At 40.0% G+C, this 20042-nt stretch overlaps 1 protein-coding gene across 3 annotated transcripts in view; it reads right to left on the bottom strand.

Annotated features, from left to right (window-relative positions):
- Window positions 1-20042, bottom strand: part of FHOD3 (formin homology 2 domain containing 3) — a gene marked incomplete at both ends in the record, with an annotated part of 373934 nt that overhangs the window by 170940 nt on the left and 182952 nt on the right. For all 3 annotated transcript variants that reach the window (XM_080639441.1, XM_080639442.1, XM_080639443.1), the window contains one exon: window positions 10901-11006. In XM_080639441.1, the coding sequence (XP_080495567.1) occupies window positions 10901-11006 (106 nt within the window). The remainder of the gene's footprint in view (window positions 1-10900; window positions 11007-20042) is intronic.

The following is a 20042-nucleotide window of genomic DNA, read 5'->3' as shown; positions in this document are numbered from 1 at the left end:
CTGGAAAGTTACATTTTAGAATGCCCTGGAAAAGTCTCGACTCTTGGAGACCTTTCTAGATATTACTGGCCTCTTCTTCTGATGGAGGCTGGCCACCTGCATCAGAATGAGCGTGCATTTTTGCCAGTATAAAAGCCTGAGCCTCATGCGATGCGGGGGAGGCAGAACCTCATACCACACAGGTCAACGTTGCCTCCGTGGGGACGCCTGCTAAGGTTGAGCCTGCCACCTCGCACTGTGATGATGATTCTCCAAGCTGTTTTCCTGATCGTCTTCACAGCGTCCTTGGGGTTGGTAAGATATACACTCTCTAGAAATATCCTTTACTGTATCTCTGTATGTTACTGTATCTACTGAATCTACTGAATATTACTGACTATACTGTATGTTAGATTCTCTATATTTTCCTATATTAATAAAGTAGTTAAGAGTTCTCTATTTGTCTCTCGTTTTCTCTCACCTGGAATCCTCGAACTCCAGAACATAAAGCAATAAGGCTAAAACTCCTTGAAATGGCAAGTCTGTTATCCATGAATACCAGTAATGAATGGCAACTAAAGCCAATCTTTGAAAACAAAGGGCTCTTAGGTGTTATTCAGCTCCAGTGGAATCAAACACATAGCATGAGTCTTTTCTGACTGAGTCCCATGGGGCAGGCAAAATTCTGTCCTGACCAGCCTGGCGGTCCTAAGCATATCAGGACAGTTGCATGTCAGTTCTCTGCGGTCCAAATGTCCTTTCCAACTTGCTTTTTTAGAATCAGCATGGCTAAAAGGTATGTGCATAGCGATGGTCGTTTCTATAGAGCACTAGAAACCTGGCTCCTAATCTTATGCTCTTTCATGCATTCTGTTCCCTACTTGTTTATAGAGATCTAGGGAAATGTGACATTTACATCACATAACATGGACTTCAAATACAGGAGCTTAGTCTTCCTGAGAAGTCTCTAAAATCAAAGAAAACGTTTTGCTCTTCTACTACGTGATTCAGCGAACCATTACACCCACTAAACACATGAAGGTGCCACGGCTTTTTATAATAAGCATTGATTATGCTTATCAGTTGCAGCAATAAGCATGTCACATCACTAGGATTCCCAAAACCTGAAAATGGTAGTCTAAGACGTTTATATTCTCTGGGTTCAGGAGCAGGTTGACAAGGGGTTTTGGTGACAAGGTTTAGTGCAAGGTGTCCCTGCCCATGGCAGGGCAGTTGGAACTATATGATCTTAAGGTCCTTTCCCCCTAACTGTTCTACGATTCTGTGATTCTTCCTAATTCCATTCCATGCCTCTCCCTGCCCCACCCTTCCAATTGCAGTGAAAACCACTGAAAGACAAATAATTTTAATCAAACTAACTATAAAACAGCTTATTCAACCTCTTCAAGAAGAGAGAGACTAGATTCACTGTTTGAGGGAAACGACCACTCACCTAGGCAGGTGATAACATATAGAAGGAGGGAGGTTAAGTAGGAGGAAACAGGATATTGCTCAGTATTGGCTGAAGTCTTTAAGACCTCACCTGTCATTTAAGTAAACCTACTCAAGACACACTATAGATATACTAAATCCTGAGTAGCACTTCAGTGACTCAAGTCCATCTGTAACAGCAAATGCATCTGATGGCACTCCTGCAGTAAACAGCAATATTTTTAAAGACACTCCATTTCAGGGAAGTGTGAAATGCCGACAGAAAAAATACTAAACTGCAAAAGAAAGTCTGTCCATCCCAAGCTTTCATTAAAGGCAATCTTTAGGATCTGCTCTTAAACAGTAATCTCTCCTGTAGAACGTTAACACTCCTTGGCTGCCCAGCAGCAGGGAGATCTTTATGGAGATATCTCAGTAGCTGACATACCATTTTCCTTCCTTTAATGTATCCTTTTAGACTTGATACAATGTGAAGCCACTCAGTTGCAAACCTTAAACTCCTCCTCTCTGTACTGTCTTTCATCCAGAGATTTTTCAATTACTGAGCAAGTTCAGCATTAACACACTGCACCACTCCTATAGCTTGCTAATTGCTTTCTGGAAACACCAACCTGAGGGACTGAAACAGTCCAGCCTTAGTCTTAAGTCTACAGGCCTGTGGTCTTCCCTGCCCCTTATACCCTGAACACCTCCTCTGGTTTTTTTTAATCACTTTCATCATCTCCAGGACAGTGTGTGGGGGAACCAAGGTACTTACAAGGTTGGAAGAGGGGAAAATATTTGCTCTCTTTCTGTCAACAAATTAAAAGAGGTAAAGGGAAAAAAATGATTTAATTTGCATGGTACCTACATCAGTAAAATCTATTCACTAAAATCGTTCGTAAGAATCTTCAAACGAAGTGATGAACTATCAAAACCCCCATCCTAAAACAACAGAGGTACTGTATTTTTAGCAACTAGCGCAACCCGGCACTCCCATCTTGCAAGGGATCTGGAGCTGGGCACAGCTTCACGGCACAGCCTGTAGCATCAGGAATTTAAATGGAAAAAGCTGGAAATGCCTCACACACTGAAAACAGGAAAAATTCCTTCTTGCCTGGAAATATGGTGAGAAAGAAATTATATTACAGATAATAAATTCACAGTTTATTAGTCCTCACTTTTTGTGAAAAATTGGATAAAACCCCACTAAGCAGGTAAAGTGTCTCAACCATATCTTTTCTTCCACCGGCTTGCAGAGGAAAGACACAATAACCTGTCTGCTTTTCCATGGCACCTCTGCTCAACCCCTGTCCGTGCATCTGCTGACAACCTTCACGTTCACTAGGGGAGTAGGAGGATGCCAGATCACATTTCCCTCTCTTCACTCCAACACCACCATCAGCGGGACAAGTCCTGCATACAGGAAGTGGTAGAAGAAGAGAGGAGAAGGGCAGTAAGTTGCACTGCCAGTCAGTAAGCTCGTCCTTCTACTTCATTATAAAGCAGGGAAAAGGAGTTCCACCTTTTGTCATTCAACCCGTGTACACATGCAGCGATTAGCTACTTCTTTCCCAAGGGGCATGTGCTACTTCAGGGCTATGCAGAGGAACAGACAAACAGAAACCCTCCACAGCAGCAAACAGAAACTTTAGTATTCCTGTATGCTCACTAAGATTATCCCTCCCTGTCATCAGCCTATGAATATTGGTGTTCTTAGACACATATGTATGAACACAGCATTTATGATAGGTATAATAATGGATACTGTACTAATACATACAAGTCTTACGGCTCAGCTTTTAAATTCTTGAATTATCTGCTTTTTTAACATTCTGCTGTAGTAGCAGTCGGAGGCTTAAAGCAAGTCACTGCCTCATGATAATGAACTGTTTTAAGAGTTTACAGTCCACTGCTCCCATTTGCTATTCCATCTATAAGCACACGATTGACAGAACTGCATATGCATGCACATTTGTAAAAAATACAGACAGGGCTACGATGTAACTTAAAATAATTCACACATATCTGGGTATGAAATTAACCCTGAGGACATCTGAAGAATCTCATTTTTGACACGTCCTTATGTTCACACATCATGAAGTAACCATCAGCACTTTCAAATTATCCTACATATTTGCCCCTATCTCCCCCTCTCCTCTTTTAAATTTTCCTTGCTTCTGTATCAGGATAAAGCACTCTGTGTAGCACCATCACAAACAGCTGTGGAAGCAACTATTCTTGAAATGAGAATAATCAAGCTATTTTCCAACCATATTTTACAGTGTTTTATGTGCATATATTCAAACCAAGTAATTCATAATGAAATCACCAGCAGCCGCATACTTTGTGCAAGCATTCATGTCTGTGCCGGCTTACGACTATCTTTATTTTATGCACATTTTCTCCCTCTAATGGATCAGTTTTTGAATGCTTTCAGGCTACAAGATTACTACAAAAAGGCAGAAAAACTCTGTAAAATGCTTCTACCAGTTGGATTCGGTACATTGTTTTCAAGACTACTTCATGAAGTTCGAGTAGTTAAATCATATAACATCCACAATGGCTTTAAAGGCCCCTGGGACTCCTTCCCAAGTACTTATTCTTTGCTTAGTAGTTAAGGATGTGCATTTTTCATGGTTCAGTTCCTCATTTTACGCAGGGTCTGCACAGATCGAGGTGTCACATTTCATGGGAATTTCACGAAGCATAAAAAACTCTGAAGATTCATTTTCATGAAGACAGAAAGCAACCCAAAGCCTCCCAGCCTCTGTCAGCTTTAAAAACAAGGGAAATCCATAATTTTATGGTGGTGTTATTCCTGAATTCCATGTAGACCATGAGAACCCTATATCCTCTTCATGAGCAGTCCCAACATGAAAGGCCATTTCATATAACACAGAGAGCAAGGAAAAGCTCAGTTTATTTGTAGAAGTGTAAATTACTATAGGGTGGTTAAACTTTTGAACTCAAATTTGCTTCAGCGCCAATTCCCATCCCAGACTGGGAGGACTTGTACTGAACGCTGTGTGTGAGGACCATCTGGCTCTGCTTCCAGATGGATCATGGATCAGAATCACATCCAGGGAAAAGGGAGGGAGGAGGAGGAAAAAGAGGAGGAAGGGGAGGGTAGTGCTTGCTCCATAAACTAAGGGAATGCTTAAGGTTATGGTTGGAAGGAAGCTCGGTATAATTTGTACACAGATCAAGTCTAATAAATATGACTTTTTAAATATGCAGATGAAAAATGGAGAAAGGAAACACGAAAAGCATAGAGAGGATATTTTCCCTCTTTTTAATCTACACAGTTTCCGAGGTCAAACTCTCCTAACTACCCTTGTACAAGTAAACAAATGTGTTTAGTCTTAAAGAGATACTTGCAGAAGTAAAAGAGGATTCAGCTACTGGGCGAAGGAGGTTTAGTGTTGATATTATCAATCATATTATAATGAGCCTCTTTTTCTGGTACAATGAAGGGCACTGTCATCTCATTATTTCTAATCTAAAGACTTCATGAATCAGGATGCTAAATCCATTTGTATTTTATCATTCCATCACTTTTCAAGACACAAAAAAATGGCACATTTTGAGGTTTCTGCAGAGGTACTGAACCACCAGGTATATTTTCTGGGACTTTTGATTATTTTTAACACCAACTACAACAAACGGCACCTACAAAGCTCACTGATGGAAAGCTGGCAGCATAGCCCATTTCACAAAGGGACCTGGCATGGCTGCATCACAGTGATTCTCAGCAGTGCTCCTCTTGAACAGGTCTTATTAGCACAGGGACACTAATTTGCTACTAATTTGCAAACACAGCTGTGGCTTGTTAGGTTTAGTCGGGTTTGTGTTGGGACTTTTTTGGTAGCGGTGGTAGAGGACCTAGGTTGTATCCCCACGTGGAGCTTCCCCATGCTACGTGGGTATAACAACTTTCAGGTGGAGTTCTGTTGGTATGGTTTCATGGGAACCATGTCCAGCATAAAATACATGATATGGATGTTCAAATCCCCACAAGACAAGTGGGGTTGAGGGAACTGGGGGTGTTTGTCTGGAGAAGACTCAGGGGGGACCTTATCACTTTCTACAAATACCTGAAAGGAGGCTGCAGTGAGGTGGGGTCGGTCTTGATTTTCAGCACATAGGGACCATGGGTTTGATTTTCAGCACATAGGGATCACCTGCTCCTGCTTTAAGTATTTCATTCTTGAAGATTATCCAGCCTTCCTAGATGCCTTTGTCCTTCAGTAATGTTTCCCAAGGAATTCTACCAACCAGAGTCCTAAACAGGCCAAGCTCAGCCCTCTGGAAGTCTGAGGTGGAGGCTTTGCTGACTTTCTTCCTGACTTCTCCAAGGATTGAAAATTCAATCATTTCGTGATCACTTTGTCCAAGATGGCTTCCAACCATCACATCACCCACCAGTCCTTCTCTGCGAAAAGCAAATCTAGCCAGGCACCTCCCCTAGCTGACTCACTAACCAGCTGGGTTAGGAAGTTATCTTCCACACCCTCCAAAAACCTCCTGGATTGTTTCTTCTCTGCTGTGTTGTACTTCCAGCAGACATCTGATAGGTTGAAGTCCCCCACGAGCAAGGGCAAGCGATCACAAAACTTCTCCCAGTTGTTTGAAGAACACTTGGTAGTTTCATCCTGGCTAGGTGGTCTATAACAGACTCCTACCAGGATATCTGCTTGGTTGGCCTTCCCCTTAATGTTCACCCACAAACATTCAGCCTTCTCACTCACAGCACTGATTTCAAGGCAGTCAATGCACTCCCTGACACACATCGCAACCCCAGCATTTACTGCAGAAAAGCATGCTTCCCCATGCTAAAGGCTTTGTAATACCTAACCTTGAATGCACGAGGCCAAAGCCACATAATCTATCAGAGAGGGAAGAAAGTTCAAGAGCACTGGAAGCATTTGTGTCCTTGTAGTAACGAGGGGTCTTTTTGATTGAAACAGCCAGCAGATTCCTGGAAATGTATCATCCCTCTGTTACAGACAGCACACTTACAAACCCTAAGCATTCCTAGTAGCAGTTGGCTCAATGCAGAAATGCCACTGGCTCACTGATAACTTCATGTCTGGCTTTCAGAACAAAAGGGTTATCAGCAGCAGCTTCCACTGCCTGCTTGCAAAACCTCACCCTCACCTTCAACTTCCTCTAGCTCCTTGACATCTTTGGGCACACAGTGTCCTGGTGACAGACAGTAACCAGACGGTCTATTACTGTCCTGCATTGGGTCGCTTCAGGAATTTAATCTGATTTCCCAGAATATGCAGCACAGCCCTTCGTTCTAAAGTTGGCATGCAGGTGGGAGCGCATGCCTCTGGCTTTATAAATAGGCCTAACCACTGGTGGCTTTGGTACATGTCTGTGATTGAGCTGTTGGCCTGTCACTTTAGAAAACCTGACCCCTGCCTGGGCAGTCATCGGTGGTTCTGACCGTTTGGTGGCTCCTGTGCACATTTGACCATCCTGTCAAATACCTTGGCACCTCCTAATTCCAATGGCAAAATTGCTTTCTGCTTTACAACCAGTAGTTTTTACAGTGATTTATTTCCACTTTTTTTTGTTGTCAGTCAAATTATAATTATTAATTTAAAAAGCTGGTTTTTTTTCTCACATTCCAACAGCACTGTCTAAATAAACAGAAAACACGAAGACTACCATAATTCTATCAATTATTTAATTAGTTGGTGCTCAGACACGACATTTCATGTATTGCTTTCTCATTCTGTGTAAGAAATAGAAGAGCTCAAAATTATATCCAAAGCATCTTCAAAATTATAGGGAGATTTATATTAATCCTCATCAGTTGTAGACATTTTCATCTTCCACTCATTTCTGTTTATTTCTGAATATTTAAGCAACATCCACCATACTGCAATATTGCAACTGGTATAGGAATTTTTAACTTCAGTGCCATGAGTGAAGTTCACCAAAAGCAAAAAAAAAAAGGAAACGGGGGGAAGGAAAGCAAGCATGTTTCTGTGGGGGAAAAAAAACCCCTCAAAACACAGTTTCTTGAGATATCCATAATAATTAAAATGAGTACAGAAGAATAAATTTAGGCTGAAGAACCAATAAGTAAGGAGGAATAAAAGCTGTTTTCTAAGCTAATCTTTCAACAGCGTAACTCTCAAGAGGAGCCCTGGCTACTGTTTGTTTAGGACCAATAGGCCATACATAGACAAAAGGGAATGCTCTGGGAAAGGTTCTATCAAACAGCCCTAGTTCAGGGAACTCCAGCAGAAATATACAGTGACTCGTTAGCACTCAACAATAAACTGTCTGGATTTCTCAGTATTGCATGCAAAAGCCACACTTATCTTCTCTTCACTTACCCATTAAAGTAACTAAAATTTTCATGACTCATATTTAGTCATTTTTTTGGCAGCTCGGTCTGCCTTGAACCAAGTTAAAACCACTAAGCAGAAATTCACAACCAGGAAACATTTGAGTGAAACAACGCAGACCTGTGGAAAAAGCAAAGCACTGGACTCAAGAAACAACTTGTAGATCTAAACTCATTGAGCCACCTACAACCCTTATACATATACATATATTTCCAATCCATTTTCCCTCCTAAGTCCAAAGCTATTACTTGAGGAGTGCAGGCAAACAAGTTCACAGGAAACACTCGGAAATCACTCAGGCTGACGGGCAGCCCCATATGGGTGAGACATGGAGGCAGAGGTGGCAATGCTGTGCCTAAGGCTGCCATTTACTGTCACAAGCCCTGAAAACTGGGTTAGGATCACAAGAGGAAAAGAGCAAATTACACCAAAGGTGCTGGAGAAATGCAGCCAGAACACGGAATTAAGGAGAAATGCTATCCCTTTACGATCCAGGTTAAATGCAGTGAAAACAAGGAATATATATTCCACTCTAAAAGGATCTGTCAAACAAGGACACGACAGCAGCAAGGCACAAAAAGTCTAGACAAAGATGTTTTTTGTTTTTTTTTTTTTTTTTAAATATCCGTAACTTAACCTTGAGTTTAAAGCTTATGGGACTACCTCAGTCCTAACTATGATGTATCTTGAGTAAAGTTTATTTTCACCTATTCACCAGTACTTCAGACTTAGTAAAATGCAGCGCTGCAATAATACACACGGAACTCGTAAAAAAAATCCAACCAATCACTATGGCCTTCCAAAAATAATATAACAGAAACACTCTTACATGACGCATTTAATGTTTCTTTTCAGCACCCTCCGCAATGTATTTGGATAAGATTGTCTGGCTACACTGTACTTCCAAACCTATCTTTATCTCATTGCACATGCAGACCTATTCAGAAAGTACACACTGGCTCCTGGAACTGCAAACCAGCTGACATAATCTTGGAGTTGTAACAAGCTTTGAACTTCCTGAAAGACAATCAAGACAAAATTTCTGAAATAAAACCCACATCACACAGAAAAATCATGCTATTGTAAGAGGTGCCAGGATACACTACCCAAAGAGAAACTTCAGCTTCATGCACCAGCAAAACAGGGGGGGAAAGTACCAATACCTAAAAGGTTTTTAGCTTTACGGCATACTTCTACATGGTTATTTTTTGTTGTATTATTTGTTTTATATTTATTTTCAACAAGCTGTCATCACTTGTTAAAACAAAGCAACACGATGAGGTTGCAGTTTATTTAGTATAATGCCATGGATACTGGCACTAAGGCTCTGTTTTATCATTCACTGTGGATCCAGTGGAAAAATCTGTAACTTCAAACTGTGGACACTGAATTCTTGAGAGCCAAGAAGTACAACAAGAAACAGACCACTCTCATCTCCCTGAATTCTGGATGCACTAGGGTACATCCTTAGTCATGTAGATAACATTTCACTCCTGTTTGTTTGCTTAGAAAAACTAAAAAAAGCCATCAATGTTAAAGGGAGTTTTAATTCCTCTCAATACATACCTGGGTGATGTCATCGAGATCTCAGTAAGAAGATACATGCAAATACTGATCACTCAGATGTGACTGATTTCTCTGGTATCAGTAGATCATTGGGTCACCGGTGAGGCTTAGTGCCCTGGACCTTATCTGTCACTGGAGCACAAGAGCTGCAGGGCTATCCAGATTATAAGGCCACTTAGACTTTACACTGCTCAAGTAGTGTAAACCCCTATAAGGCTTCCTTGTTTTCAATTTTCAATATTTGGCTGCAAAACCAACTGAAGGGCAAAGACACCATCCAGCCACAGTAGGTCAATACCAAGATGATAAAGGAATAAGCCACTAGACTGAAGGCCCGACTGTCCTATACAGCACTTTCATTTTGCTCAGAATTTTCTGAGAGTATCCATGGCCAGTTTTCTCCAAGAAACTTCTTTTTTCAGCTGTAAAGAAAGTCTTTTTTCTTTCACATGTTCCTGTGTCGCTGTCTAGTTTCAGTGTGGTCAGTATTCTTTTACTTTTGGTAGAAGCTACTATGCAAGTGCATTCATACCACTGTGCAATTACTGACTTAGACCATAATTTCTGTGGTACTGGTTCGGTTTCTTTCATACCCCCAAAAGCTGGTATTTCTGCAGTCTAATCTTGAAGTTCTTTGCATGAAACCATACTTACTATTTGCATTCTTACTTTCTGTAACTCTTGCATTTCTGGTTCTTACAAGATCCTTCTCCTTATTTTTGTATTTGGCTGGCTCCTCAATTTGCAGTTTGAGTTTTGGCAGCTACATACATCAAAGTGACATTTTTAAAGGCAGCTATATATGTCAGTCTAAGAAAATTCAAATGAGCAATCTACCACAACTACGCATCCATTAGCACTCTATTTACTACAAAATCATCCAGCAGCAAAGATCCCTTGGTGTGACTGTTCTCCCCTCACTCATAACCCCTTGAAATACTGTAGGAACTCTTGAGTTTGCAGCCTGGGTTTCCTGATTAGATAAAAATTGTATATGTTCATTTGGGCCACATTACAGTAAATCAGCATTCTGTTCCAGTAACACACCTTTTCAGCATCACTCTCCAAACCCCACCTTTGCCAAGTTATCTTTTAAATGCAGAGAACAGAGTGTAAACCTCTGACTATCTGTTTAACTCCAAAACATGGAGTCAAAACTTGTTTTCAGCCAACTGACCTTCAGATATGACTGTCTCACTGTTTATACCATAGCTACTAATCACACTCCAGGAAGTTATTTCACTTTGTTCCCTTTGACATCTACAATTATCTGGTGAAAGTTTTAGAACATCTTTTCCTTCTTAGAATTATGGATTTGCAATATAATCCACAAGAAAAGCTGGGTAACACAGAGTCTATCAATATGGACATGAATTTTCCAATTCATTCTGCTCAGTGGTATCAATTCCCACCCCCCACCCCCCATTTTCCTACATAACATGCAAGAATTGGGAACAAACTGAGAAAGATATTCCAAGACACTTAACACAGATGCTGCAGCTGACCTCTGAGGGCTTCACAGCGATAAAACCAACTTTTGGGTGCACTTCCTTTACCTCTCAGGATGTAGTTCTGATAATTCTGGTCAGCTTCTGCTCCCACTTTGATTAAGCAAGTCAGACCTTCAGCGACAACAAACTCATGAACCAAGTCCTTGTCATCCTGTACAGGAGAAAGGAAAAACTGTGTTAGAATTTTGAAAGATAAAGACACAGGATATATCTTAATGTAGAATGAAATGCATGCCTGCAGAGCTGACTTCATGTTTCAGTTGATGTAAGCAAGTTGATATGAAGGTCTATTAAAGACCAAAAGCAGAATTCTGAATTTTAAAATCAGAATACAAAATGCAAAGCAAGAAAAAACAAGCTTTTACCTTTAAGTCAACTACATAAGATTAAAACCAGTCAAACATGACTTCTGACTTTTTCATTAAAGACTTGCAGACATTCTCGTTGATACTATAAATCTCATCATATCATATAAATAGATATCCCTAAAGTACTGGGATCAACAAGAGAAGGCCATCTCTATGCCTCATCATAATTCCAGTTTCAGTATTTTAAGTGCATAAAGCAAAACTTTAAAACTGGTGTTTATTGCAATGTGATATTATATTAATTATCTTGATATTAATTCATTATATTTAGAATGGGGAAATATAGTGTTGAATATAACACCACTAGTGGATAATATTCATATACTATAATGGAAGACACAGCAAATGTACGTGAAAACACTTCTTGGCACTTCATGGGAGTTTATACTGGTTAAAGTGACTCGCTTTTTTTTAACCATCAGTCCTTCGCTCAGTGAAGCAGAATGACCCCATATCACAGGTATACGTGATACCAGGGAAAGGGAGGCTTTGCTGGAAATTACGTGCATACTACTATGACAAGGGACTACAGAGCACCATATGTAAAGCTTGCCTTTCTCCTCTTACAGAAGGTACATGCAGCCAAAGAAGAGGCTACCAAAACCTTGAATTAGCCATGCAAATTAGCACAATACCAATTTAAAATATTAATGGAAAAGAACAAGTTTGTGGACAGCCATAGTTGACGAGTCCTCTCCTTAAGTATTTTTAATAAATGCTTTCATACACAACAGTGTATTAGATCTAAATTTCAGCTTTCCAATAATGCAACCCTGAGAAGCCAAGGTCCAGACAGGCTGTTTTGTTCAGAGTGATTTCTGAATTCACTGCAAACACTTAGAAAACAGCCAAGGGAAATAAAAATAATGAAGCCCCTTTCAGTGTGGCAGTTCACCTACTACGGATTTCTTTCAGCCTGACAGTTTATTTCTAATGAATTTCCTTCCTTCACCAGAACTAAGTTATGCAATTCTTAAAGGCTAACCAAATGGGATATTTAAAACTGTAAGATGAGCTAGCAATTTGTGAGAAATTTAGAAATTTTGAGGAAAACATCTGTTTAATGTTTCAGAAGATCAAATCTGTTAAAACCATTTCCAAGTACATTATACAGTCATGTATAGATATGCAAATTTATCACATTATCCTTTAAGAACTATACAGAGAAGACATACAATTATTTCCCACATCTTTGCAGAAGCATATCATAAAACCCCAAATGCGTAAGATAAAATTTATCACTGTGTACCCTTGAGATAAAAATTTTACTTTCTTGTTAGCCTAAATATTTTATCTTTTGAGAGTATTATTTTTTCTGTAGACAGATTAAAACCTTGATAATGTTTTCTGAAGAGCTAAGGACTTTACAAACTCCCAAATTACACCAGGGCATTAGAGATACAAGCACACAATTTTATGAAGATGACCAATTTTCTCTATCTGTTTTCCATACTCAAAAGCTAGTGGGACGGTTAGTAAAGCAGAGGAACGGTACCCTGACATTCTACCTGTTAATACAGATGTCACTAATAACATCCTGATTTCCTTTGTTTTACGTAACAGTGTTTTAAAGGTGCATGCACAGATCCCCTCTCCACTGCAGCCCACCAGGGAATTCCCTTTGCTATTCCAGAAGAGAACTGAAGAATTAAGATGGCTGTTTACACTGAGCAGCTAAGGACATCTTTACGGCAGGGGGCCTTTGGCTGGCATTGAGGTTGCTGTATGTTTGGCCAAGCTGCTAACCTAAATAGCATGTCCCCATGCATGGGACAGGGGCCTAGGAAGAGGCAGCCAGAGGACGTGGATCTCTGCCTGTCCATCCTGAGTAGTGCCTTCTGGCAAAGCCCTTCCCAAATGCCACCAGTCAGAGGAGTGAACTTTTAATTCTGAAGCAACTTATCTGAAGTTAATTTGTGCAGCATGTGATGACAAAATTCTCATGCTGAACTTCCAGAGCAATATTTTACCACAAGTGGAGTCCATAAAAAATAAGAAAAGGACCTAAGATAAAATGCTTTCTGATGATCAAAGCCATATTTCAGGTTAATTCCCCCCACACTTGGGGTACTTGATTTATAATCAAGCAATTAAAAATACATGCATAAATAAATATGTATGTATGCAATACACGAATCCAAATCACTGGATAGTAAGCAACATTAAAGCTCATTTTTGTATGATGAAGAGCCACTTCCAGCAGAGCAGAGAAGCAGAACCATACCCAGGGGCCCCAGAGGAGTTCTCCCTGATGCACTAGGCAACTGCTCCCTCCCACATATCCCTTTGTGTATGGTGGTTTTTAAATCGAAGAAACTTGAGTAACCTCTTGTTCTTCAAGAATTTTGAATCTTGTTTCCCCTAAAACTCAAGAGAGAGGAACATATCCCTGGAATTTGTCAGCTAGGCTTAAAGCGAAGTATATTCAGGGTTCAGGTAAACTAAGACTACATGCGATAGCAATTCACAAGGACATTGTATGCCTAAAAGGGAAGTTACTCTGTACGTTAAGGTAAATGGTTAAAAACTCCCTGCTAGTGAAGAACAAAAGTGACAGATTTCCCCTATGCAGAGTGGGCAGTGGTGAGAGCAAGGACAAATAACAGAAAGGACAGGAGCATACAGAATTTAGAAAACCTAATAGAAATTGGTAGCACAACGCAGAATCAAGAAAGCTGTGGGGAAAACATCCTCCAAAAGAGTTTTTCTACATATCTGATGACAAACAGATGCATCTTCTATTGGACAACACTGCTGTCTAATTTAAGAGAAACTAGATATACAACAAGATAAACTATTGAACGAAATAACCACAATTCTTTCTTTCAGATGGCAATGGCATCCTAGCTCAGAGCACACTTGCCTTTCTTTAAATACCCTTTTATTGATACTTGAGACTTTGATTTTGCATCATCCTTGAGTTGAAAAAAAAGAAAGAAAAAAGAAATCTATCCTGGACTGACTCAGACTGAAATGAGCAAGACTGGAAAAAAAAAAAACAAGAAAAAGGAGGAGTAACTGTGGTCAGTGGATTCAGACGTTTTTTAACAGACCTAACGTGCTTGTTTGGGAAAAACAAAAGACTTCCGGCTAGTGAAGTTAACAGTAGCTCAGTTTGAGAGACCCCCAGATTGAACCAAAAACTGAAATAAAACTTAACTTAAAAGCAGATAGCTGTTGACATTCAAAGAAAGATAAAAATTGAAATACCCATTGTAGCTTTAGGATGTTCCCCATAATCTTGAATAGTGAATGTATATTAGGGTATTACCTGGGGAAAAGTTAGCATTTCATTCTCAAAATACCTCATGCTAAAGATTTGGTTTATGTTGGTGAATTTCTATTTAAGTGTTTATTTAAGATTTAACAAGGACTATGCCAAAGCAAGTTGTGAGATCTGCCTTCTGGAACTCTTTCAAAGCAGCTGAAGGAGTAAACCACTAGAGCATAGAATCACCCTTGACTGAACGGAGATATATTGCAGGGGAACAGCAGAGGAAATGAAGGGCATGAGGGACTCTAACCAGACTGCTTTTGGAAAGCACTGAACAAACAAATCAAATCTGAATTAAAAAAAGGCCTTTAAGGTACTTCTCCTTTCCCAAATAAAAGGCAAAAAGAAGGTGTAATGAAGCAGAGTACAAACACATCATGCTCTAGACATAAATCTGAGCTCAGTGCATTATCTATCCCATCATGTATATATGATGAGAGGAAAGAAGCAAATATCTGGAATGTGCAGCGAAAGATGAAAGGCATCCAAGCTCATACATTCTACATTGAAAGGAGAATGTTTACATCAATTTTGGTCTAGGATAATCTTTTCAGACCCATTAACTCACTGACTTGCCAAGTTAGGTGACCTCAAGAGTAAAGGCTACTCTCTAGCAGTGGTAAGAGGTTCAGGTTTCCAAGAAGACAGCATTCATTGTATGGAATATACTCTGTGTGTGTGACTATGATACGTGTAAGTAGCTGCCGCATGTGTGTGATAACAGTTAAAAGGAGGCAGGGGAAGGCTGTCATTTGCTATGGAAATGGACTCCTGTGCTAATATTGCAAAGATTTATGACCCCTTAATCAGCAGGCATGAAGGCACTGATGAGAAAAGCAGCAAAACACAAGCAAAGCTCTCTAAGCTTCCTGCTAAGCTCCTGCAACCATAAAAATTGTGCAGTGACACAAAGGCTGGCTACTTAAAGTCTTTATGAAAAGTTACTGTTGGTCTTCTCAGCTATTTATATTTTATGCGGTCATTCACAGACTTGGAATAGATCATATCTCCTCCTTTCTTTAGGCATCTCAGAAGAAATTAAAAAAAAGCTAAGGTGTGTCACTTTGTAACAGAGCTCTATTTTTGTTCAATGTATAATGAAAAAGACATTAAATATATTCAAACTGGTGAGTCTAAAGCTTGCTTGTGTCGTTGATGAAACACACAAATCATACTTTTGCTTCCTTAGCTCAGCCTGGCTGTTAAAAAGATCCCACAAACCTTATTATCAAGCAGTCTATACAGTACACCTATTTGCCACTAGCAGAGTCAAAGGTGTAGGTGGGATTCCCTTCCATCTTAGCTGCTCTCCAGTCTCTGTACCATTTGATATATGCTCTAATGCAGTTTTGCGGGGTCTTATCTGAAGGTGGAGACTGAAGCCTTTTTTTCAAGGAACGGTACTTGCAAGAATGCATCTTATCTGATGTGCAGCTTCCACGTGCAAATATAAACTGTTTGCAAACTGCTAGAGATAATAAATCTTTCTGTGGGCCATACGTTCGAAAACTTTCACCACAAGCATGATTATTTTTATGCCACAAGAAAGTTGCTTCGCTTCCTAATAGGAATCAAGGTTTTCAAACACAGCTTCTCAAGGGGATTTTTCTTGATATTTATTTATTTATTTAAGCTAACAAGTATAGCTGAAAGTTCTACTCCAGCTATTTGGGGAGACTGGGTTAGTAACTGAATATTCACATTTGGATATGCACATACATATTTCTCTCTTATGTGGCTAACAGCTGTGAAGAGTACTGTCTTTCCAAGGAACCATAACAAGATGCTTGTCTAGGAGATTTCCACTAGGGAGAACTTCAATTTTATGTTGGTTGTTTTTTTTTTTTTTTCCCCTTCATAAGATATCCCATTGTTTCTGGTTGCTTGAGCATTCCCATATTTAATCCTATGCTGTACAATTCTCTCCTGTTTCTGTTACAAAAGTTAAACGCTGTACATTTTATGATATTCATTTCTTTAAATAAGGAACCATGGGGTTCCCCAGCCTGTGCTCACCACACGACATGTTACTGAGTGAGCCAGCAATCACATTCTGTGCAGACTAGGCTTTCCAAAATGCAAAAGTTGCTATAATCCAGGCTTGAAGTGAGAGAAGCACAAGCCGACGGGGTAGCAGCCATAGCCATGAGAATCTTCTTTCTGAGCTTTGCCGACAGGCTTACAGGAGGGGACTGCACTCACACTGAGCTTCAGCAGTACTTCATCCTCTGTCTCAGGAAGAACTTCCTGCTCTGCTCTGTCATGCTATGACATCCTTGTTAAAACATTTAAACTCCAACTCTCAGACCAGCTCTGATTTTGTCTGTAGACCAAAATCAGCAACTTCACAAAGATATACTGCATTCACATTTTAATACTGTAATAACTCACCTAGGTAGAAGATAAGATGAACACAGCCAACTGACTGTGCAATGCAGCATCAGAGGAGAAATGTAATCCCTGCCAGATTCTAAGAGAAGGAGCATCCTTCTGCACTGCCTGAAATGTTGTGGGACAAGATGCTGGCAGCATAACAATACAGTGTCCTATGGGGAGAAAAGGCTCATTCAGACACTGCCCAGCTCCTAAAGTAAAAATCACTGTTTTTTAAGAGGGGGAGCTAGGGAATCTTCACTCATTGCTATATTCATCTATGAAATTGTGTGCTGGGAAAGCGTGCTGTCACCACTCCACATTAATACATCAGAGCAAGGTCTCCTCAGAAACCCTGTTCCTCAAATTCCCCTGCCAGGAATATGCCCTGCACACAGCAAGGAGGCAGAACTGAAACAGAAATCCCAGATGACTATGTTCAATGTGAAAAAAACAAAACAAAACAAAATGAAGGAAAAATACATGGATCACTTTAATGCCAGTGTAGTCACAGAAAGCACTCCTCCCCCCCCAAAATAAATGATGGAATTATGGCCACTCTCTTTAGAAGCAAAGACATTTTTTCACCCTTTTTTTTCTTTAAATCTCTTGCAAAGTCAAGATAAGATCACAAAGTTCAGCTGGTTTTAGGAGGATTAAGGTTTAGGGATTAAGCTTCATTCATTTGGGGATGTAAATTAGCAGCAGAGGGACAGCAGCTGACTGTTGAGGAAAGGGAGGAAGGAGGAGGCAGGTCAAAGAGCAAATCATGAGCGACTGCAGGCTTTTGCTGGCATAAATCTCAAATGACAATACATCTGGCGCTCCACCACAAGAAAGTAAAATGCAGGACTATTGCCCAATATACTTGAAAAGCCACCTCTGTTACTAAGCAAAAAAAGGCAGAAGGATAAAATCTGGGTTTCTGTTAGCAATAGCATCAGTGATGGGTAAGTCCTTATTAGACCCTTTCTTCTCTTACTAGTGGAAGGAAAATAGAAGTCTACTGATCTTCTTTCCTAAGTATTCCTCTGGCTCTGACAAACCCTCATGTATACAAAAACCGCTGAAACAATCTCATAGTGTGCTTCTAATGAGGCTGCCCTGGGCAGCAGCAGCAATGTGGCTGCACAGGGCTATGACCAGAATGTACTTCCACTACTTGAGAGACTTCATGTCCACAGATTCCCTATATAATTTCAAATGCTCTGCGCCCCAGTAGCAACTGAAAAGTAACAGCCAATTCCTCCTCAAAGTCTGCATTAGAAATATACCACAATAAAGCCTTCACAAGGATATTTTTAAGTATTGCTACCTGCCTTCAGTATGCATTACATCTGCTTAAGTTACCAGCAAAATTATTACTCCCACTGACAAGACTACAATGATGCAGTAATATAAGTGTTATGCCGTGCTGTATTAGAAACAGAAATCCCAGACCATTCCTGGAGTCCAGCTTTTTTACTGGCTAAGCAACAGGTTGCATTTTATAGATCAAGATTGGCTTGCAATGTTTGCAGTTACAAAAGCTAGTGTTGGCTTGGAAACTCAGTAAACATAGTCAGGAAGTGATTGAAGGAGCATGGACTGCCAAGATATAATTTATAGTTATTTTCCCACACTTTAAAGTTCAGTTCTTTGGACTCCAAAATTATTGATATCATTAAAACACTAGATTGCCAACCCAGAAGTGCCTGATACTCTCTAATTCACATGTCACTGTTTATTTCAGTCCATTTTAAAAGCCTAGTCATCTATTGCAAACAAATCTGGAAAGAAATCATTCCAACAACATATACACACACAAAATATATATTTACAGATACATACATAAACTTCAGTGCTGTGAGTCCTTTGAGACTGTATGGCCATTTCAACCTAAATTATTCAAGCAGCTACAAAACAAACCCTAGTGTGGACCAGATGAGCCAGTGGTAAAGCAGGCAAGACTTGTAATAAACCATGAAACCTCCGCTGTACTTTGAGTAAGGACACTACTTTTAGAACATAAACCAAATTCAGCTCTCAGGGGTAGCAGGAGGAAAGTCGTCTTTGTCACAGAGTCTACCTCTGCAAGATGGCAACCCAGAAACTACCCCAAGATAAGGATGCTAGGCAAGGTTGGTTGCTGTATTCCTTCCACCAGCACACGTAGAACAAGTCCTTGAGAACAAGGGTGTCCTGGCACAGGATATCCCAAAACTGCAGTAAGCTGCTAGAGGTAACTGAGGCAGCAGCAGAAGCATTTTAGTGATGAAGGGTTTGAAGAGGACCAAGCAGCCAGTTTGTTCCTCAGAGGAAGCTCTGTCCCCTTGCTGTCTCTGTTGATTGTAACTGCACTTCAGCTGCTCCACTGTCCTCAGCGGTTGTGCCAGGGCTTCCACTCCTCTGCCCTCTGAGTTTTTCCCTACACTCCTCTGTACCGACACCGCACTCCTTTGCTTCTCTCCCCCAGCCTTTACACCTACCCAACTCTTTACATGTAGAAGCATGACCATAATGTGATATAAAACATTTTTACATTGTATTACATTTATAATTATCAGTATTTTGACATTATTCCCTTTTTTTCCTATTCTTCCAACTATTTACATGAAGCAACATTTTACAACAGCATGCATGGAAATGACCATATAATGGTATTATTACCATAATATATGGTAATATATTTAAGCAACCTGCAATGCAAAGTCTGCCTTCTAGTGATGAGTGTAATGAAAATTCTCCCCCAACTATCAATTCCATTGCCTATCTTTACCGTAAGTCAGTTGCCTAAGTAGCAAACACCAAATGTCAGCAAACTTTTTGCCAGCCCTTTAAGCACATCTGTGCCAGCTAATTCTAACACTACCATTAAGGTATTAAAAAATAGATTTTCTTTCTTTCCAAGATGAAACATTTCAAATACAGACCAAATTATTGCTTATTATGGCTTTCCACCTTGGCATCAATAAAGGGATACAGAAATTCAACCAAAAGTATAGTGTTTGATTTACAGTCATTAATCTCCTGTAGCCTCCCTTCTGAAACACCCTCAGGCTAGAAAATAAATATTCTGTTGTTTCTCAAGGACATGTTTTATATTCTGCTAAAAGTACCAGCAAAACAAATACAGCATTTGCTGGTGTTTCCCATTATCAAAGCAGAGAAGCTGCAACACTTAATATTTCAC

Source organism: Psittacula echo, assembly GCF_963264785.1.
Source record: "Psittacula echo genome assembly, chromosome: 2".
NCBI classification, from domain to species: Eukaryota; Metazoa; Chordata; class Aves; order Psittaciformes; family Psittacidae; genus Psittacula; species Psittacula echo.
Note: the sequence above shows the minus strand (reverse complement) of the source record. Positions and strands in the feature narration are given on the sequence as shown.